Raw genomic sequence first — 17,499 nt, forward strand, 5'->3', positions numbered from 1 at the left:
CACTGTACAGTGGCAAAAACAGGCCCCGTGGTGAAAAGACAGGAGTTAGTTAAGGCATCAATAGAGGCACTAGTACTGCACGTGACAGCCGAGCTTGGCGTTACGCGAGGCAGCAGAACAAGAGCTGCTCGTTAGCTTAGCGGCAGGGCTGGGAGGTTTCAAAATATTAGAAAGGGATTACAGTACCTTGCTTCTACCACAGTCTCTGGATACAATGTCTCATTTGATGCCAGAGGCCCAATTCACGGACAGCTGTTACCTTGTGATGTAGTAAATCATACTAGGCCATACTCAGAGAGCAAATGTAGTAACATACACTACAAGGGCAACTACACCAAAATATATCTAGAGGTTAGACACTACATTCAAATGGGACAAGTTAGAAGCGGGAAAACTATTTCAAAAGGAACAGGAGAGACTATAGCAGGCAGTGAATAGTCCTCAAATCTACTTTACAACTGAAGTAATACTTATAACAGGATAACCACCATTTTGTTTGAGGAGCAATCTGCTTTCAGTAAACTTGTGGTACAAAGCTCTTTATGGCAGTAAATGTATTACTAAACACAAGTGGTATGGTTGATGGTGTTGGGAGATGGAAAAACACAGTGACAAAACAAAACACACAGACAATGTGAATGGTTTCATGTATTTTTGAAGAGTAAACAGAATTAAACAAATATGCACAGACAACTAAGACACACCAGTGCCAAGAATTTTACATAAAAAACATATATTTTATCAATCTAACTTGTGCCAAACGTACACTACATGACCAAAAGTATGTGGACACCTGCTCGTCGAACATCTCATTCCAAAATCATGGGCATTAATATGGAGTTGGTCCCTCCTTTGCTGCTATAACAGTCTCCACTCTTCTGAGAATGCTTTCCACTAGATGTTGGAACATTGCTGCTGGGACTTTTTTCCATTTGGCCACAAGAGTATTAGTGAGGTCGGGCACTGATGTTTGGCGATTAAGCCTGGCTCGCAGTCTGCATTCCAATTCATCCAAAAGGTTTTCGATGGGGCTGAGGTCAGGGCTCTGTGCAGGCCAGTCAAGGTCTTCCACACCGTTCTCGACAAACCATTTCTGTATGGACCTTGCTTTGTGCACGCGGGCATTGTCATGCTGAAACAGGAAAGGGCCTTCCCCAAACTGTTGCCACAAATTTGGAAGCACAGAATCGTCTAAAATGTCATTGTATGCTGCAGCCTTAAGATTTCCATTCACTAGAACTAAGGGGCCTAGCCTGAACCATGAAAAACAGCCCTAGACCATTATTCCTCCTCCACCAAACGTTACAGTTGGCACTATGCATTGGGGCATGTAGCGTTCTCCTGGCATCCGCCAAACGCAGATTAGTCCGTCGGACTGCCAGATGGTGAAGCGACATTCATCACTCCAGAGAATGCATTTCCACTGATCCAGAGTCCAAAGGCGGTGAGCTTTACACCACTCCAGACGAAGCTAGGTATTGTGCATGGTGATCTTAGGCTTGCGTGCAGCTTCTCAGCCATGGAAACTCATTTCATGAAGCTCCCGATGAACAGTTATTGTGCGGACATTGCTTCCAGTGGCATTTTGGAACTCAAGTGTTGCATCCGAGGACAGTCTATTTCTTCGCACTACGCTGTCCCGTTCTGTGAGTTTGTGTGGCCTACCACTTCGCGGCTGAACCGTAGTTGCTCCTAACACATTTCTATTTAAAAATAACAGCACTTTTTATTTAACTTGGCAAGTCAGTTAAGAACAAATTCTTATTTACAATGACGGACTAGGAACAGTGGGTTAACTGCCTTGTTCAGGGGCAGAACAACTGATTTTTACCTTGTCAGCTTGGGGATTCGATTTAGCAACCTTACGGTTACTGGCCCAACACTCTAACTACTAGGCTACCTTCCGCCCACAGAAATTTGAAGAACTGACTTGTTGGAAAGCTGGCATCCTATGACGGTGCCACGTTGAACGCAACTAAGCTCTTCAGTAAGGTAATTATACTGCCAATGTTAGGCTATGGAGATTCCATGGCTGTGTGCTCGATTGTATACACAACGGGTGTGACTGAAATAGCCGAAAACCAGTAATTTGAAGGGGTGTCCAAATACTTTTATATATATAGTGTAACAGCTCAATGGTATGCGTAAAAAAAATACAGAATCGATAACAACAATTCATTCAAAAAAGGTTACTTCATGTCAAATCAGTGGTGAAATGGAAATGTTTTATCGTCATTGAATACCCATATATACACATAAGATCAGGCTCCCAGCCGCATTCCACTCAGACATTATTGCACAGTAAGCCACTTTGGGCTTGTCATGGTCACCCCCATAAACCCCTGTATAAAAATAGAACAAGAACATTAACACACCAAACAAGTCTTCATCTTTTCTGACAGGCACCGCCTCGGCCAGCTCGGCCCCAGCCTGCCTGCAACAATAACCGTGAGCCACAGCACAGTGTGAGTCTGAGGAGTCAGTTTCTCTCACTGCTAACCTGCTAAGTCCCCACAGTACATGCTGTTTTTTTTCTTCAGAAATAGTTCATCTATTTTCCTTTCCTTACATGTTTTTGCTCCTCCATGGTCAAGCACGACAGCTTCCCACTGACCGTTTTCTCTCCCCAACACTCTTGTTCCTCCAGGAAGCCAGCCAGTTCGGAACAGCAGGTATTCTGGGGTGTTTCTCATCGCCGTTGACCCAGAACCTTGGCACTCCTGTGACAGTCCCAGAAGAGCATGACTAGGAGATTCTGAAATAAAGTGATTTTGCTCTCAGAATCAGCCTGTCAAGAGTAGCCCGTAGAGTGAGTGGGATGTCCTCCTAAACCAGGAATGGCAGGTTTCCTCCTAAACCATGGTCTCCACACCGATGAGCTTTGGCATGAGGATGCGTGGTGTGATGCCGTTGTTCAGGTCCTCCTCAAACTCCAGCAGTTGGCCCATGAAGTTGAGGTTGGGGGAGATGATGGGCCGCCGGGTCTTGACAAACTTGTAAGCGTCAGTCATGGTCATCCAGGTGTGCTTCATCAGGTAGGCAATGACGATGGTGGCCGAGCGAGACACGCCTGCCTGGCAGTGGATCAAGAGGCCCATGTCCGCTTGCCGTGCTTCCTCTGAAGAGAGAGGAGAGAGAGGAGCATTTTCAACTCGTCAGAATAGAACTCGTCATGGTAACATAAAACATGACTTCAACAACATCACATTCATGTTTTAGTCATGTAACTAATGTCATATTTTTCACTGCAGTCCACTCACTCAAAACCTACACTGTGCAATACTGTATACTAACGGTAGTGTTAACAAATCCATCATTTCTAAGGTCAGACAACCTGCACAGCCTCTGATCGATAAAAACAAGCCATTTGAATATGTATCAACCAAGCTAAATCACCGACTAACTCCAATCCTAATGTGGCTTGAAAGAACATTATAAAACAGAATCAATTCAATGAGAAATGAGATCCCACCGCTGCCACCGACAGCAACCTCCGCCCCTCACCTCCTGTATACACTTCCACTGTACATACCACCATGCAATGACTAGACTTAGCTAACTTTTCCTGCGTACCAATGAATTCAAACGCCTCCTCAAAGTACTGCCTCAAGTTCTGCTTGTTGCTGTCGGTGGCTGGCAGCCGCTTGTAGCTGAACAGGCCTGTGTCATAGTGGTAGAGCGGCAGGTGGGTGGTGACGTTGAGTACAAAGCCGATGTTGTAGCGCTGTAGCCTGTGGGCGTCCTGCGCGTCGTGCTCGTTGCCCAGGTACAGGAAGGGCAGGATGGGAGTCAGCTCGGCATCCTCGATGTCCGGCGTGGAGGGCAGGGACATGGAGTGAGGTAGTGCCCCCGTGTGGCCGGAGGCCCCGCTGACGCCTATGCCGGCGTCCAGGCTTTCGTGGAGGTGGAGGGAGTGGTCACACAGGTTCTGGTGGTTCTGTCTGAAGCAGCTGAGGCCCCCTGGGTAAACAACAGACAGCAACAGGATGAGTCAGTGGAAAACAAATACGTTTATATCCTATGACACTTAAGTTAACATCTGCAGGTATAATGCCTTATCCTTTATTACAATGGCAGGTCACGACTGGTAGTTGGGGAGTTTTGACTGGAACAAGTCTGCTACGTGTCTATTGGAGGAAAATATTACTGTATTGAACTATCAAACAACAAATCATGTCCATCCAAATTGTCTCTAGCTAATATTCTGATGTTATTCCTTCTTTCTGTCTCATCTCTCCACCTCTCTCTCCTCCTCTTCCGACAATGACATTTTGCATATTCATCTGATAGGGTGGCAAAATAGGTGACCATATTATCATAGCATAGACTTTCATGGCCTGATGTCAAACACTGAGACACTCCAAGCCCCCAACCAACCATTCAAACCATATCATTTGTTTGCCATTTGAATTTTCCGTTTGAATTGGATATCAGTTTGTAGGGAGGGCTTTGCACTTCATCTGTTTCTGTCTGTAGGACTAGATCACCTAATGTCCTGTTCATCTGTTTCTGTCTGTAGGACTAGATCACCTAATGTCCTGTTCATCTGTTTCTGTCTGTAGGACTAGATCACCTAATGTCCTGTTCATCTGTTTCTGTCTGTAGGACTAGATCACCTAATGTCCTGTTCATCTGTTTCTGTCTGTAGGACTAGATCACCTAATGTCCTGTTCATCTGTTTCTGTCTGTAGGACTAGATCACCTAATGTCCTGTTCATCTGTTTCTGTCTGTAGGACTAGATCACCTAATGTCCTGTTCATCTGTTTCTGTCTGTAGGACTAGATCACCTAATGTCCTGTTCATCTGTTTCTGTCTGTAGGACTAGATCACCTAATGTCCTGTTCATCTGTTTCTGTCTGTAGGACTAGATCAGCTAATGTCCTGTTCATCTGTTTCTGTCTGTAGGACTAGATCACCTAATGTCCTGTTCATCTGTTTCTGTCTGTAGGACTAGATCACCTAATGTCCTGTTCATCTGTTTCTGTCTGTAGGACTAGATCGCCTAATGTCCTGTTCATCTGTTTCTGTCTGTAGGACTAGATCGCCTAATGTCCTGTTCATCTGTTTCTGTCTGTAGGACTAGATCACCTAATGTCCTGTTCATCTGTTTCTGTCTGTAGGACTAGATCACCTAAAGTCCTGTTCATCTGTTTCTGTCTGTAGGACTAGATCACCTAAAGTCCTGTTCATCTGTTTCTGTCTGTAGGACTAGATCACCTAAAGTCCTGGAGGTAATGTCATATTTCTCATAATTTAAATAGTGAGGGAAACATTCAAAATGTCCCCAAGACAATCGACACAGCATTCCTTCTGAAAAATAGCTATCATCACTCTCCTCAGCGCCAAAGATGGCGGCCAAATAAAGATGATAAATGTTGAACATGTGTCTCGCTGGACATCTGCACTCCTTCAAATAAACCCTGTAACATAACGTTAACACACACAGGGCCTGAGAGGGAGGAAAATACTGCCAGTTACTGTCAGTTTCAGTTAGTGGGGAGGGGGGGGTCTTTGCACCTGTTGTCATGACGCCATTGACACCCTGGAAGGGGTGAGGGGGGATGCATTGGGGCCTGACATAGAGTATCAGTTCATGTATTGTTTGCATTACAAGATCTACAAGAGCTGACATCATGCCAAGTGAGGTGATCATATGGCCTCACCGGCTTCACCATGGAAATGGGGCAGTTGGGGATCTCCTATCAACTGTCGACTAGGGAGGATGTTGTAAATCATAACATGGTCATAAAACCAGTCTAATTAATAGGGCCACACTAAACAAACAAATTCAACTGCTATGTTTCTCTAAAACATCTCTCTCACACTCCCTCCAAGGGGCATGTCGTTATAATAATTAACCAACAGTAAATCATGGAATGAGAGTCTCTTCACACAATCCCTAAAGGCGTTGAACTTTACTACAGTTGAATAAATCATAGTGACCACCACAACGAAGTTATGATATTACTAAGTGTGTGTGTGTGTGTGTGCACGTGCATGTGCTTGTGAGGCAAGATTTAGCTAATCATGCATTAAATATCTTTCTCTTTTTTCGATTTTTCAACAAACTAACAGATTTGAGTGTTCACCCAAAATACAGCTCATTTAAAAAAAAATCGAAATGGTCTTCTATTGCACATATTCAAGCGATGCCTTTCTTGTGATGCACTCAATTGGTAAATGGCTTCTTTTGAAAGGCGAGAGTGAGAACGAAAGGCAGAAGAATCTTCCGGCACATTGTGGAGAGAGATGAGATCTGTGAAGTGTGACCGGCTGTCATTCTCTTTCGACTATCTCACAGAGGAAAGCACCTTTAAGTGTCTCTTTCACTTTCAGAAGCCGCCAGCACTGTTCCTCACTCAGAAATGACCACTTCCCGGAAGCGTTGAAGGCTTTTCATACTCTATTTCCACTTTCTAATGCTTTCCGTCAACTGTAAGTTCCACAGTCTTATATCAATAATGATGTTTGCTTTATGCCATGTTTGTCAGCTACAGTATATAACTAACTCCTACATTCAGATCTGGGTCACTGGGAAAAAGGCCCGTCAGGACTAGAAATGTCTGCTTCTGGAGAAAGCCAATGTTTAACCGATAGAATAAAACAGTCTTCCACATGTCCTTAATGTATAAGTACATTTTAACTAACATTTGGTATCCCTCTTTAATGGTAATATTAAATACCATTTGTACATTTCACAAACAATTCTTATGAAATCAAAATAGTACTGTAAGCCAAAAAAAATCTAGCACATACGTTTCATGGTTTGTGTATTTCTGGCTTTGTAATCAAGTTAATTTTGGTTGCAGGGTCATAACTGATTAAAGATATCCACAAATTATTGATCCAACGAAACATGATTATAGTACAAAGTATAAAAAAATACATTTTAAAGAAGAACATGATGAATAAAACATATTCTATTTATTTTTCTAAACCACTTCAAAGAGACCAGGCCTGTGTTCCAAATGGCACCCTTTCCCCTTTCAGTGTACTAGTTTTGAGCAGGGTCCATAGCAAGTGCAGTATCCTCCATAATCAATAGTAGAATGAATCACGTCTGGTTCTAAATTACACTGATGCTGGGAAACCCATATGACGATTGTTCCTCCACACACACACACACACACACACTCACACACACTCACGCACATACGCACATACGCACACACACACACACACACACAGTGTTCTCTGCTGTACGGTGTCAGCGGTTGAGACCAGGTCGTGGGGCTGAGGGCTCAGGGCTCATGGCTCAGGGCTCAGGGCTCATGGCTGAGTCGTTTGATTCCTGCAGCAGTGGATGCCTGGATTTCATGAGAATTAAATCAGACATTCTGTTCTGCTATGCTGTAGCCCGCTCTCTGTTTCCTCACCGCAGCAGACAGAGATGGACGCAGAGGGAAGGGGAAGTAGGAAGGGAGGGGGAAGGAGGAAGGAAGGGGAAAGTAGGAAGGGAGGGGAAGGAGGAGGGGAGAGGGAAGGAGGAAGGAAGGAAGGAAGGAAGGAAGGAAGGAAGGAAGGAAGGAAGGAAGGAAGCTCCTCTGGAGAGGAGAGGAGAGGAGAGGAGAGGAGAGGAGAGGAGAGGAGAGGAGAGGAGAGGAGAGGAGAGGAGAGGAGAGGAGAGGAGAGGAGAGGAGAGGAGAGGAGAGGATGGCATCAAGGTGCTACAGTATGACCTCCCTGAAAGACCGCGTCTGCGAGGCAGACGGCAGACACACAGGAGCTGCTGCCTCAACAGGGCTCCGTATTTACTAAGAGCTGCCTCCCAGCCTCTGCAAAACAGCCAAAGCATGTTACATACCCTGACAGGACTGAAGCTGCCCAACAAATTCTGTGTTTGTGTGTGTGTGTCTGGGTGGTGTATGTGTGCGTGCAAATCATCAGGGTGTGAAGGCTAAGGGTCAGCTGATACTGTTGGAATCAGACTTACATACAGTATATACTGTAGTTTATAGATGGGTAGTACACAGTAAATGACAGTATGAGTTACTAAGTAAGAAGCTTACACACAATGGAGGCAAGACAAAACGGCCTTACATTTACTTTACACCTAACATGAGCCTATTCCTCAGGGACATACATACATTCAATAGCAAATATCCCCATTGCACCTCTACCAACTTCATTGTCTATTGCCACCTACCTCTTCACAACAGAAGTATACAGACAGGCTAGTCTCTGAAAAATGAATTAGACAGACCAACTTACAGCTACATAAACCTATCTCTCTCATCCTCTCTGTTAATCAAAACAGTCATGTGGCTTTCTATATTAGAGACCTTATCTTCCCTCATCCTTCAACCATTCCAGATAAAGACTTCATCCTCTTCCCTCATCTTTCAACCATTCCAGATAAAGACTTCATCCTCTTCCCTCATCTTTCAACCATTCCAGATAAAGACCTCATCCTCTTCCCTCATCTTTCAACCATTCCAGATAAAGACCTCATCCTCTTCCCTCATCCTTCAACCATTCCAGATAACATCCCAGGTGTTTCTACTTTGACTCGTTGAAGCTTAAACACAACCTCCAGAGAACCTCAAGAGAACCTCAAGAGAACCCCCCTGTTATGGTTTAAAAGGCCAAACGGATCCTAAATCAGCACTGCTACACTACCTACTCTGAGATCTTGAAAAGTTGGGATCTTTTAATGTTGACTGTACTATACCGACTGTGTTTTACCAATCTTTTATTGAGAGTAATTTGACTTTTTGTGTTGTTTTCTGGTTTGGCAATGCCACTGTCAGCCAGAAAAATATGCTTACAAGGTACTTGGAGTCAAACAGACAGGCTTGGATGAGATCTTTAAGATCAGGGCACACAGCAAGGCTCACAAAATCATTTTAGACCCAAAACACCCCCTGTACCCAGACTTTGAACTACTCCCCTCATGGTGCAGGTTTAGGGCACCCCCGGCAGGAATAACAGAACTAGACAATAACTTGTGCCAGGTGTGATATCCCTCCTAAACAGCTCGGGCTAATGTTCCTATCGACCCAGTAAGGCCAGCAGGCTCTTTTTATTAGTATGTAACTGTTATGACTTTTGCATTGTCAATTTGTTTTCTACTGTATTTAAACGCCACTTTAAACGTGAACATGATACTGCAACAATAAAGTCAGATAAGTAAAGATGCTGTACGAGCCCAGAACTTCGGTCCTACCTTTGAGAACAATGGGGTCCTTTCCCTCCCTCTTCAGCGAATCCAGGACCACATGAAGGGGCTGTGAGGAGGTCACCCTCTGGGGATCCATTGTACTCTCGTCGTACACCACAATCTCTTTGGAGAAGATGCCCTTAAAGGAGTCCTTGCCGGAGGACTCACGGCACGAGAGCAGGTCCAGCACGGTGATCTTGCCCTGCTGCAGCCGTCGCCGGCTGATCTTGTCCGAACAGTTGATGTGCACTGCACCCTGGATGTGGCTCTTGTTGTAGTCCATGAAGGGCCGGCAGTCGATGATGACCGGCACCGGCCCGACCGGGTGGCCCATGGGGCACCTGGCCATCCGCTTGGCCAGCTCATTGGGGTGGATGACCCGGACAGTGGACCCTAGAGCCTTGGTTGGGCCAGAGGTGAGACTAGGGTCGCTGAAGGCCTCATGGTGTATCATGCCCATGCCCGTGACTATGGGGTTGGAGGAGGCGGGTCCAGCATAGCTGAGGTTGGGGCTGCTGGCGCTCACCTGGCTGACGTGGCTCTGCTGCTGGCGCTGGTTGTGCTGGCTGTCCTTCTCGTAGGTGGTGACCGAGCAGCAGCTGGCACTGGTGCATCCACACGACAGGGAGCGCGTGGAGCCGTTAGATGAGGGCATATAAGTGAGGTTGGTCGCCCGGATCTTCACCACCGTTGTGCTGATGACGGTTGTCTTGCTGACAGGGCTGGTGACAGTAGTGTCCAGGTAGCTGGTGTCCAGGTAGCTGGTGTCCAGGTAGCTGGTGTCCAGGCGCAGTCGGAGTTCCTGAGGTCGGATCGGCCTTGGCAGCGCCACCACAATTCTGTCGTCAAGGGGAGATGGAGGCATGTGGAGGCTGAGGGTCGGGACGTCTACGGAGAACTACAAGATGCCCGTCTGGAAATATGGAAAGAACAGATCAGGGGCCGTATGTATTAAGTGTCTCAGAGTAGGAGTGCTGATCTAGGATCTGGTCCCCCCTGTCCATGTAATCTTATTCATCGCGATCTAAAAGGCTAAACTGATCCTAAATCAGCGCTCCTACTCTGAGATGCTTTATGAATACTGGCCCAGATCAGGATTGTGAATGGACTCAGTGGAAAAAAGCATCTGTATAGACTCAATAATAAGCACAGCATGTAACGCATCGCATGGAGGTTTGGTGATGACCAATGTCATTGACTCTCTCAGGGGACAATGAATGAGCTACAGGTACTTATCTGTTTAATCAAACATGTATAGTACTAAACGGCTAAACAGTAACCAAATACCATATCTATCTACTTAAAGGTCTGCAAGGCAACTGCCACAGTTGGTGGGAATAACCAGGTAAACGAGAGAGACTACTGCCAATTTAGTAAGGGTGGGTATTAACCATACAATGTATTTTGTAAACTCAGAAAATGTGGAGTGTCCCATGAAAATGCATGACCAAATAATATAACCATCACAAATATGTGCAGGTAATTGAACAGCCCAAATGTATGGGCTTCGCAGCTAGGCTACTGTCAATTTCACAGTGCAGTACAATAAGCCTTTGAATTTCGTGTGACAAAAAGACTGCTGAATACTGCATCGACGTGTAGGGCTACACCGCAGTTTGGTCTCTCTCTCCAAATCACATCTGGAACAGTCATAGGGTGCGGGAAAAGCTGCTTAAATGTAATCAAACGTTGCAATAAAGATGTAATAAAACCATGTCCTCACATCAAAAGACGCCCATGGTGGCGTCCTCTGACCCGCGCATTCAGTATCCAGCTGTTTCAACTAGCTGGTACGGTAGAAAAGAAATCACAGGGTGTACATACATTCATTGACGAGACCGGCATAAGGACGTGCTGAGAATAAAGTATGGAGGGTTTCGGCAGTACAGACATGGTTTGTAAATGTCATTTCACTTCAAAGACGCCGCGGTTGCATGAATGTATCTCACATAGTAAAACATTGTATAATTTGTAGTGTAAATCTAGTCTTGATCATTTTGGCAACAACCGGTTACAGGTATATTTGTTCACAGTGATATTGAAGAGTCAACAGTTCATCATCTGTCAGAGGTTTACATGAACGAAATTAGTTCATGCAACGATCTGAAGGCTTCATGATATCGAATATATAATTTCATGTGAAATTCCCATAATCTGACATCGTTCATATTTCGCACTGTTATGACGTGAAATGTCTGAGTATGGCATGTTCGTGTTGATTAACGTCAGCGCTCTGACCGTTTCATTTCTATACAACTTGTAAACTATAGTATAGACTTTGAAGTGTCGCCTATTAAAGGATTTTTAAAAGTGTACTTACATTTTTGTAAAACAATATTTTGTGCGCTCCGGGTGAATGTAGAATGATTTTATTTGCGCTCAACGTTGACTCCATTCAGCCTGTCCCAGTGCCGAGGATCCGCAACATTTTTACTTTTAGCCTGGTCCTCAGTAATAATATACAAGGGGTCAGCCAACCTAGTGAAGAAGCACTTTAGGATTGACACGGGTAAGAGCCAATACACGAGTTCATTAATATTAAATGCATTCGTTTTGAACAGTGAGAGCGCAGCAAGAGCCAACCCCGTAGTGGGTGGGAGTTCAGATGCGGGTGTTAAATCAGCTCTCTGAGGATAGGGCTGTCGAATGAACAATGCTTACAGTCCCATGTATTAGGGTAGGGTGATGTCACTGGCAACCAATCAAAAGGCCGATACTAGGCAGAGCGAAGCAAGCGTAGACTGAATACTCCATGCTCTGATGAGAAGTTCGTTCATCCTTGGTTTCGTGCCCCGCGCCGTCTTTAATGCGTTATTCTCCGCCTATTGATGCAGAAAATGCAGTCGTAATGACGGTAGTAGTTGCATGCAATGAATTGTTTAATAATGGTGCATGGTATTGTTTTATCAGGGGGGAAACTTATGTATAGTGATTCATATGATATTACAATTGTATAATGCATGATATTACAATATTATATGAGGTTAACCACAGGGGCCTTCAATCAGCCCATTGGTGACACATTCTCATTGGAATTGACAAATTGCTCATTGAGGGGTGTATCATGGATAATTATAGTCATTTTAGGTCCTGCTCCAGAATAGCCATGCCTGGGTTCTCGCCAATGATTTATATATACACTAGATGACTAATAAGGGCTGCTGTGTTGAAGGCTCTGTGCCTCCATCTTGGCACTCCCCCACGGTGGTAAAACAATATTTTGGAAGCTATAGAAATGCATTTATTAATGTCTACATTCACTTTTGCCACATGTATTCTATAACAGACACCTTAATTCATACTTTACAATTATATCATGTGGCCTAAAAATTAAATTAACTTATATACATGTAATTTTGATCCTTGAAACATTTATTTGAAATACTGTAGAATTCCATTCATTTCTATGGAGGACTGCTCCTGCTGGAGAGTGCAAATATGGCCGACCGGGCTTCAAAGCCTTTCAATGGCCAATATACACTTCCATTCAAAAGTTTGGGATCACTTAGAAACATTCTTGTTTTGAAAGAAAAGCACATTTTTTGACCATTAAAATAACATCAAATTGATCAGAAATACAGTGTAGACATTGTTAATGTTGTAAAAAACGATTGTAGCTGGAAACGGCTCATTTTTTAATGGAATAACTACATAGGCATACAGAGGCCCATTATCAGCAACCATCACTCCTGTGTTCCAATGGCACGTTGTGTTAGCTAATCCAAGTTTATCATTTTAAAAGGCTAATTGATCATTAGAAAACCCTTTTGCAGTTATGTTAGCACAGCTGAAAACTCTTGTCCTGATTAAATAAGCAATAGAACTGGCCTTCTTTAGACTAGTTGAGTATCTAGAGCATCAGCATTTGTAGGTTCGATTACAGGCTCAAAATGGCCAGAAACAAGATTACAGGCTCAAAATGGCCAGAAACAAAGAACTCTCTTCTGAAACTCGTCAGTCTATTCTTATTCTGAGAAAGGAAGGCTATTCCAGAAATTGTGAGAAATTGCCAAGAAACTGAAGATTTGGTACAGCGCTGTGTACTACTCCCTTCACAGAACAGAGCAAACTGGCGCTAACCAGAATAGAAAGAGGAGTGGGAGGCCCCGGTGCACAACTGAGCAAGAGGACAAGTACATTAGAGTGTCTAGATTGAGAAACAGACGCTTCACAAGTCCTCAACTGGCAGCTTCATTAAATAGTGCCCGCAAAACACCAGTCTCAACATGAACAGTGAAGAGGCGACTCCGGGATGCTGGCCTTCTCAGCAGAGTTCCTCTGTCCAGTGTCTGTGTTCTTTTGCCCATCTTAATCTTTTATTTTTATTGGACAGTCTGAGATAAGTCTTTTTCTTTGCAACTCTGCCTAGAAGGCCAGCATCTCGGAGTCACCTCTTTACTGTTGACGATTAAGTTAAGTTTGTTCTTAACTGACTTGCCTCGTTAAATAAAGGTTCAATTTAAAAATTTAAAAATTAAAATGATACTGCCACCACCATGCTTCACCGTAGGGATGGTGCCAGGTTTCCTCCAGACGTGACGATTTGCATTCATGCCAAAGAGTTGAATCTTGGTTTCATCAGACCGGAAAAATCTTGTTTCTCATGGTCTGAGAGTCGTTAAGTGCCTTTTGGCAAAGTCCAAGCAGGCTGTCATGTGCTTTTTACTGAGGGGTGGCTTCTGTCTGGCCACTTTCAAAGCAAAGCGTCTGAATACCAATGCAAATAAGGTATTTCTGTTTTTAAAAAATTATAAATATGCAACATTTTCTAAAAACGATTTTCTGTTTGCCATTATGGGGTATGCTGATATGTTTTATTCATTGAATCGATTTTAGAATAATGCTGTAAAGTAACTAAATGTGAAAAAAGTCAAGGGTTCTGAATACTTTCTGAAAGCCCTGTATATAGTCATATGAAAAAGTGAGTACACCACCTGGAAAGTTTTTTTATATATTTTTTTTACATATTTGGACACATGGATATTTGAGCTAAATTCCAACCACATTCATTGATAAAGGTAACATTATTTAACAAATCATACAGAAAATGTCATTCAATTAAAATGAAAGTCCTTATGAAGAAAAATGTAGTGGACACCTACATTTACCATCACATAAAATGGCTCAAATTACAATCAGATGCACCAAAATAGAAAATCATTGGAGAGTAACTTGGGAGGATCCAGCCTTTCATCAAGATTATAATCTTTGTCTGGTTTGGTCTTCACTATATGGGTGTGTGGTAACACATCATGCCAAGATCAAAAGACCTCCGAGGCCCTCAGAAGAAAGATAATTGATGCCTGTGAGTCTGGGAGGGGTTACAAATCCGTTTCCAAGCAATTCGAAGTACATCATTCCATTGTCCGACAGATCATCTACAAATTCCAGGCCACTGGCAATCTATCTAGGACAGGTTGTCCCACCAAATTCAAACCAAGAGCTGACCGAAAGATGCTCAAAGAAGTCTCTAAGAACCCCAGGGTAACATCAAAGGATCTGCAGGTCTCTCTTACCACAATCAATGACAGTCAACTGTCAGAAAGAGACTACACAAACTAAGCCCACATAGGAGGTCAAGAAGGAAGAAGCTTCTGCTCTCCAAACAGAATATCAAGACACGACTCACGTTTGCCAAAACTACTGTAACAATGTGCTCTGGAGAGATGAGTTAAAGGTAGAGTTGTCTGGCAAACTGCCAGACGGCATGTTTGGCGAAAACGAAACCCTGCCTTTGAACATAACAACCTCATACCAACCGTAAAGCATGCAGGTGGTGGCATTATGGTTTGGGGCTGCTTTGCTGCTTCTGGGCCTGGCCAACGTGTCATTATTGAGTCAACCATGAATTCCATATTGTACCAGAGAATTCTTGAGGAGAATGTGAGGCCATCTGTCAAAAAAGGTGAAGCTGAACCAAACATGGATCTTGCAACAGGACAATGACGCAAAATACACATGCAAAGCTACAACAGAATGGCTCAAAAAGAAGAAATGGAGGGTTATGGAATGGCTGAGTCAAAGCCAAGATCTCAATCCTGTCGAAATGCTGTTGGGGGACTTGAAGCAGGCCGTGCATGAAAGAAATCCCTTGAACATGACACAGTTGAAGCAGTACTGTACACATTACTCCCAGTCAATGCAAGAGACTGATAGATAGTCACAAGAAATGTCTACATTAAATTATTTCAGCCAAACGGGCAACACCAGCTGTTGAAACTAGGTTTGTACTTATTTTATGTAATTGCATTTCTGTAGATTTTTTATGGATAAATGATTGCAAAGTATAACCTTTCAGTGTCATTTGTTAAATGAGGTTACCTTTCTCTGTCAATAGTGTTGAAGTGAAGATTACATATCTGTCCAAATATTTCCAAATATGACTGTATGTACATTCAACAATCAATTAACCCCTGTATCATAACAGTAAAGTCCAATCTAGGACAACAGCTGAGCCTTTAAACAATCGGTCATCCATCAATTGATACATGTTTATTACTGTAGTATATCGTTTTGAAATTAGTTTCGGTTAACTACACAAAGCTGGCTGCTAGCAGGTCAACAATGCAAAGACAAAGAAGTTGTCCAAGTTAAGAGGTTATAGTGCTGCTTGTTCACATGCACACACGCCCACACAACAACAACAACAGTGACCCTGAAGCCTGTGAACAATGTGAGGTAATATTGGTGGGGTACTATTGTGGGGTAATAATGTGAGATAACATTGGTGGGGTAATATTGGTGGGGTAATAATGTGGGGTAATAATGTGAGATAATGTTGGTGGGGTAAGCGAGTGTTGCTCATTGGCCGTGGCCCCATTGGAAAAAGTGTCAAGTTGGCTGAGAGCACACGCTCCCATACGACATCACACATGTTGTTAAAATGTCCAACCTCAGTCAGCTGATTCTAGCCATCTTTTATGGTTAGTTCTAGTCGGGCAGCTTAGTTCTGTGGTGGTAGTGGTTGCTACCGGCCTTAAGCCAGCACCTAAGGTTTCATATTATATTCATGGTCCTTCAATTCCCTACCCCTAAACCTACCCCTATTTTTCATGGTCCTTCGAGCCAGATCCAATATCTGCTACAGCCCAAGGATTCCAGTTAACAGAGAAGATTCCCCATAAGGTGTGGTCCGTACATGCTGACCAGCTCACCTGCCACAATATCTCAACAATTACAGCGACGACTACGAGTCAAGGCACAGACTACCACACATCCACATACCACTCCTATGAGGGAGAGCAGCTAGAGGGTTTTCTTGAGCAATTGAGATGAGATATACTGCAGTCAAAGTGGCCTTCTTCCCCTTCAACAACTCATCACCGGTCCAAGTCACCACCCAGGCTGATCAGCAGAATAGAGGACAGAGCCTCAGCCTTTTCATTGGTTGCTAATTCACAGGGTTTGCACCTCAGGCTAACCTCTACCAGAGATCGCCAAGATCAGCGTCGGACCTCGACCAGAGATCCTCAGGATCAGCGTCGAACCTCGACCAGAGATCATCGGGACCAGCATCGACCTGAGCATGGATCATTTATACAGCCAGCGTGACGAGATTGATGAACTCATTGAAGCAGTCCGGAAGATGGAAGGTACTTACAGTCCACTCAACCTCCGTCATCAGTAATTACCTGATGGACACTGCTAGTTGTCACCTGACCGTCTCAGCCAGTCCTTAAACAGTTCTCTCCTCTTACAACTGAAAGACGTCTTAGAAGGGGAGAATAGGGACCTGTGCCACCAAGCTGCCCAATAAGTTGATGACATCATCTCAGAGATCGTCATGCAACAAATACTACACCAGCGCAACCAGCTCATTGATTCCAGACATCAGAAGATGCTCGAGACACAGCTCATTTCCACATCAGCTTCAACATTAGCCCCGGTCTTGAATCCGACCCCTGCTGTGCAGTCCCTCACAGCGGTGCTACAGCTTTCTCCAGGGCCAGAGGAGCTATAAGAGCTCACCCTGGCGGAGCACCCTACCACTATGCTCCAGCCAATCCCAGCCGTGCAGATCCAACCTGTTCCAACAATGGAGCTCAAGTTAGTAGTAGGGCCTACTACACCGGCTCATGCCATGGAGCTTTAGCTCGCCATTCCCACAGCTGTGCTACAACCAGCTCTTATCGCAGAGTCTCAATTAGTTCCCACAGTTGGGCCATCTCCAGTGACAGAGGTTCTGCTGACCCCTGTTCTGGACCCAAGATTTATCCTTACCTCCCTGCCTATTCGAGAGCAGAAAGACCTACAACCTTCTTCAGGGATGGAGGAGATACCAGAGTTCACCCTGAGGGAGAACCCTACTCCTACTCCAGCTGACACCTCTGGATGTCAG

The 17,499-nt window shown here is 44.2% G+C and overlaps 1 protein-coding gene across 1 annotated transcript; it reads right to left on the reverse strand.

Moving 5' to 3' along the window:
* Window positions 1-630: 630 nt before the first annotated feature.
* Window positions 631-11,960, reverse strand: LOC110529423 (dual specificity protein phosphatase 10). Its single transcript, XM_021611580.3, has 4 exons — window positions 11,482-11,960; window positions 9,168-10,074; window positions 3,574-3,960; window positions 631-3,118 (listed from the first exon to the last, which is right to left on the reverse strand). The coding sequence occupies exons 2-4, from the start codon at window positions 10,024-10,026 to the stop codon at window positions 2,853-2,855; spliced, it is 1,512 nt and encodes a 503-aa protein (XP_021467255.3). The 5' UTR covers window positions 10,027-10,074; window positions 11,482-11,960; the 3' UTR covers window positions 631-2,852.
* Window positions 11,961-17,499: the final 5,539 nt, after the last annotated feature.

Source organism: Oncorhynchus mykiss, chromosome 8 (assembly GCF_057628025.1).
Source record: "Oncorhynchus mykiss isolate SJ-2025 chromosome 8, ASM5762802v1, whole genome shotgun sequence".
NCBI classification, from domain to species: Eukaryota; Metazoa; Chordata; class Actinopteri; order Salmoniformes; family Salmonidae; genus Oncorhynchus; species Oncorhynchus mykiss.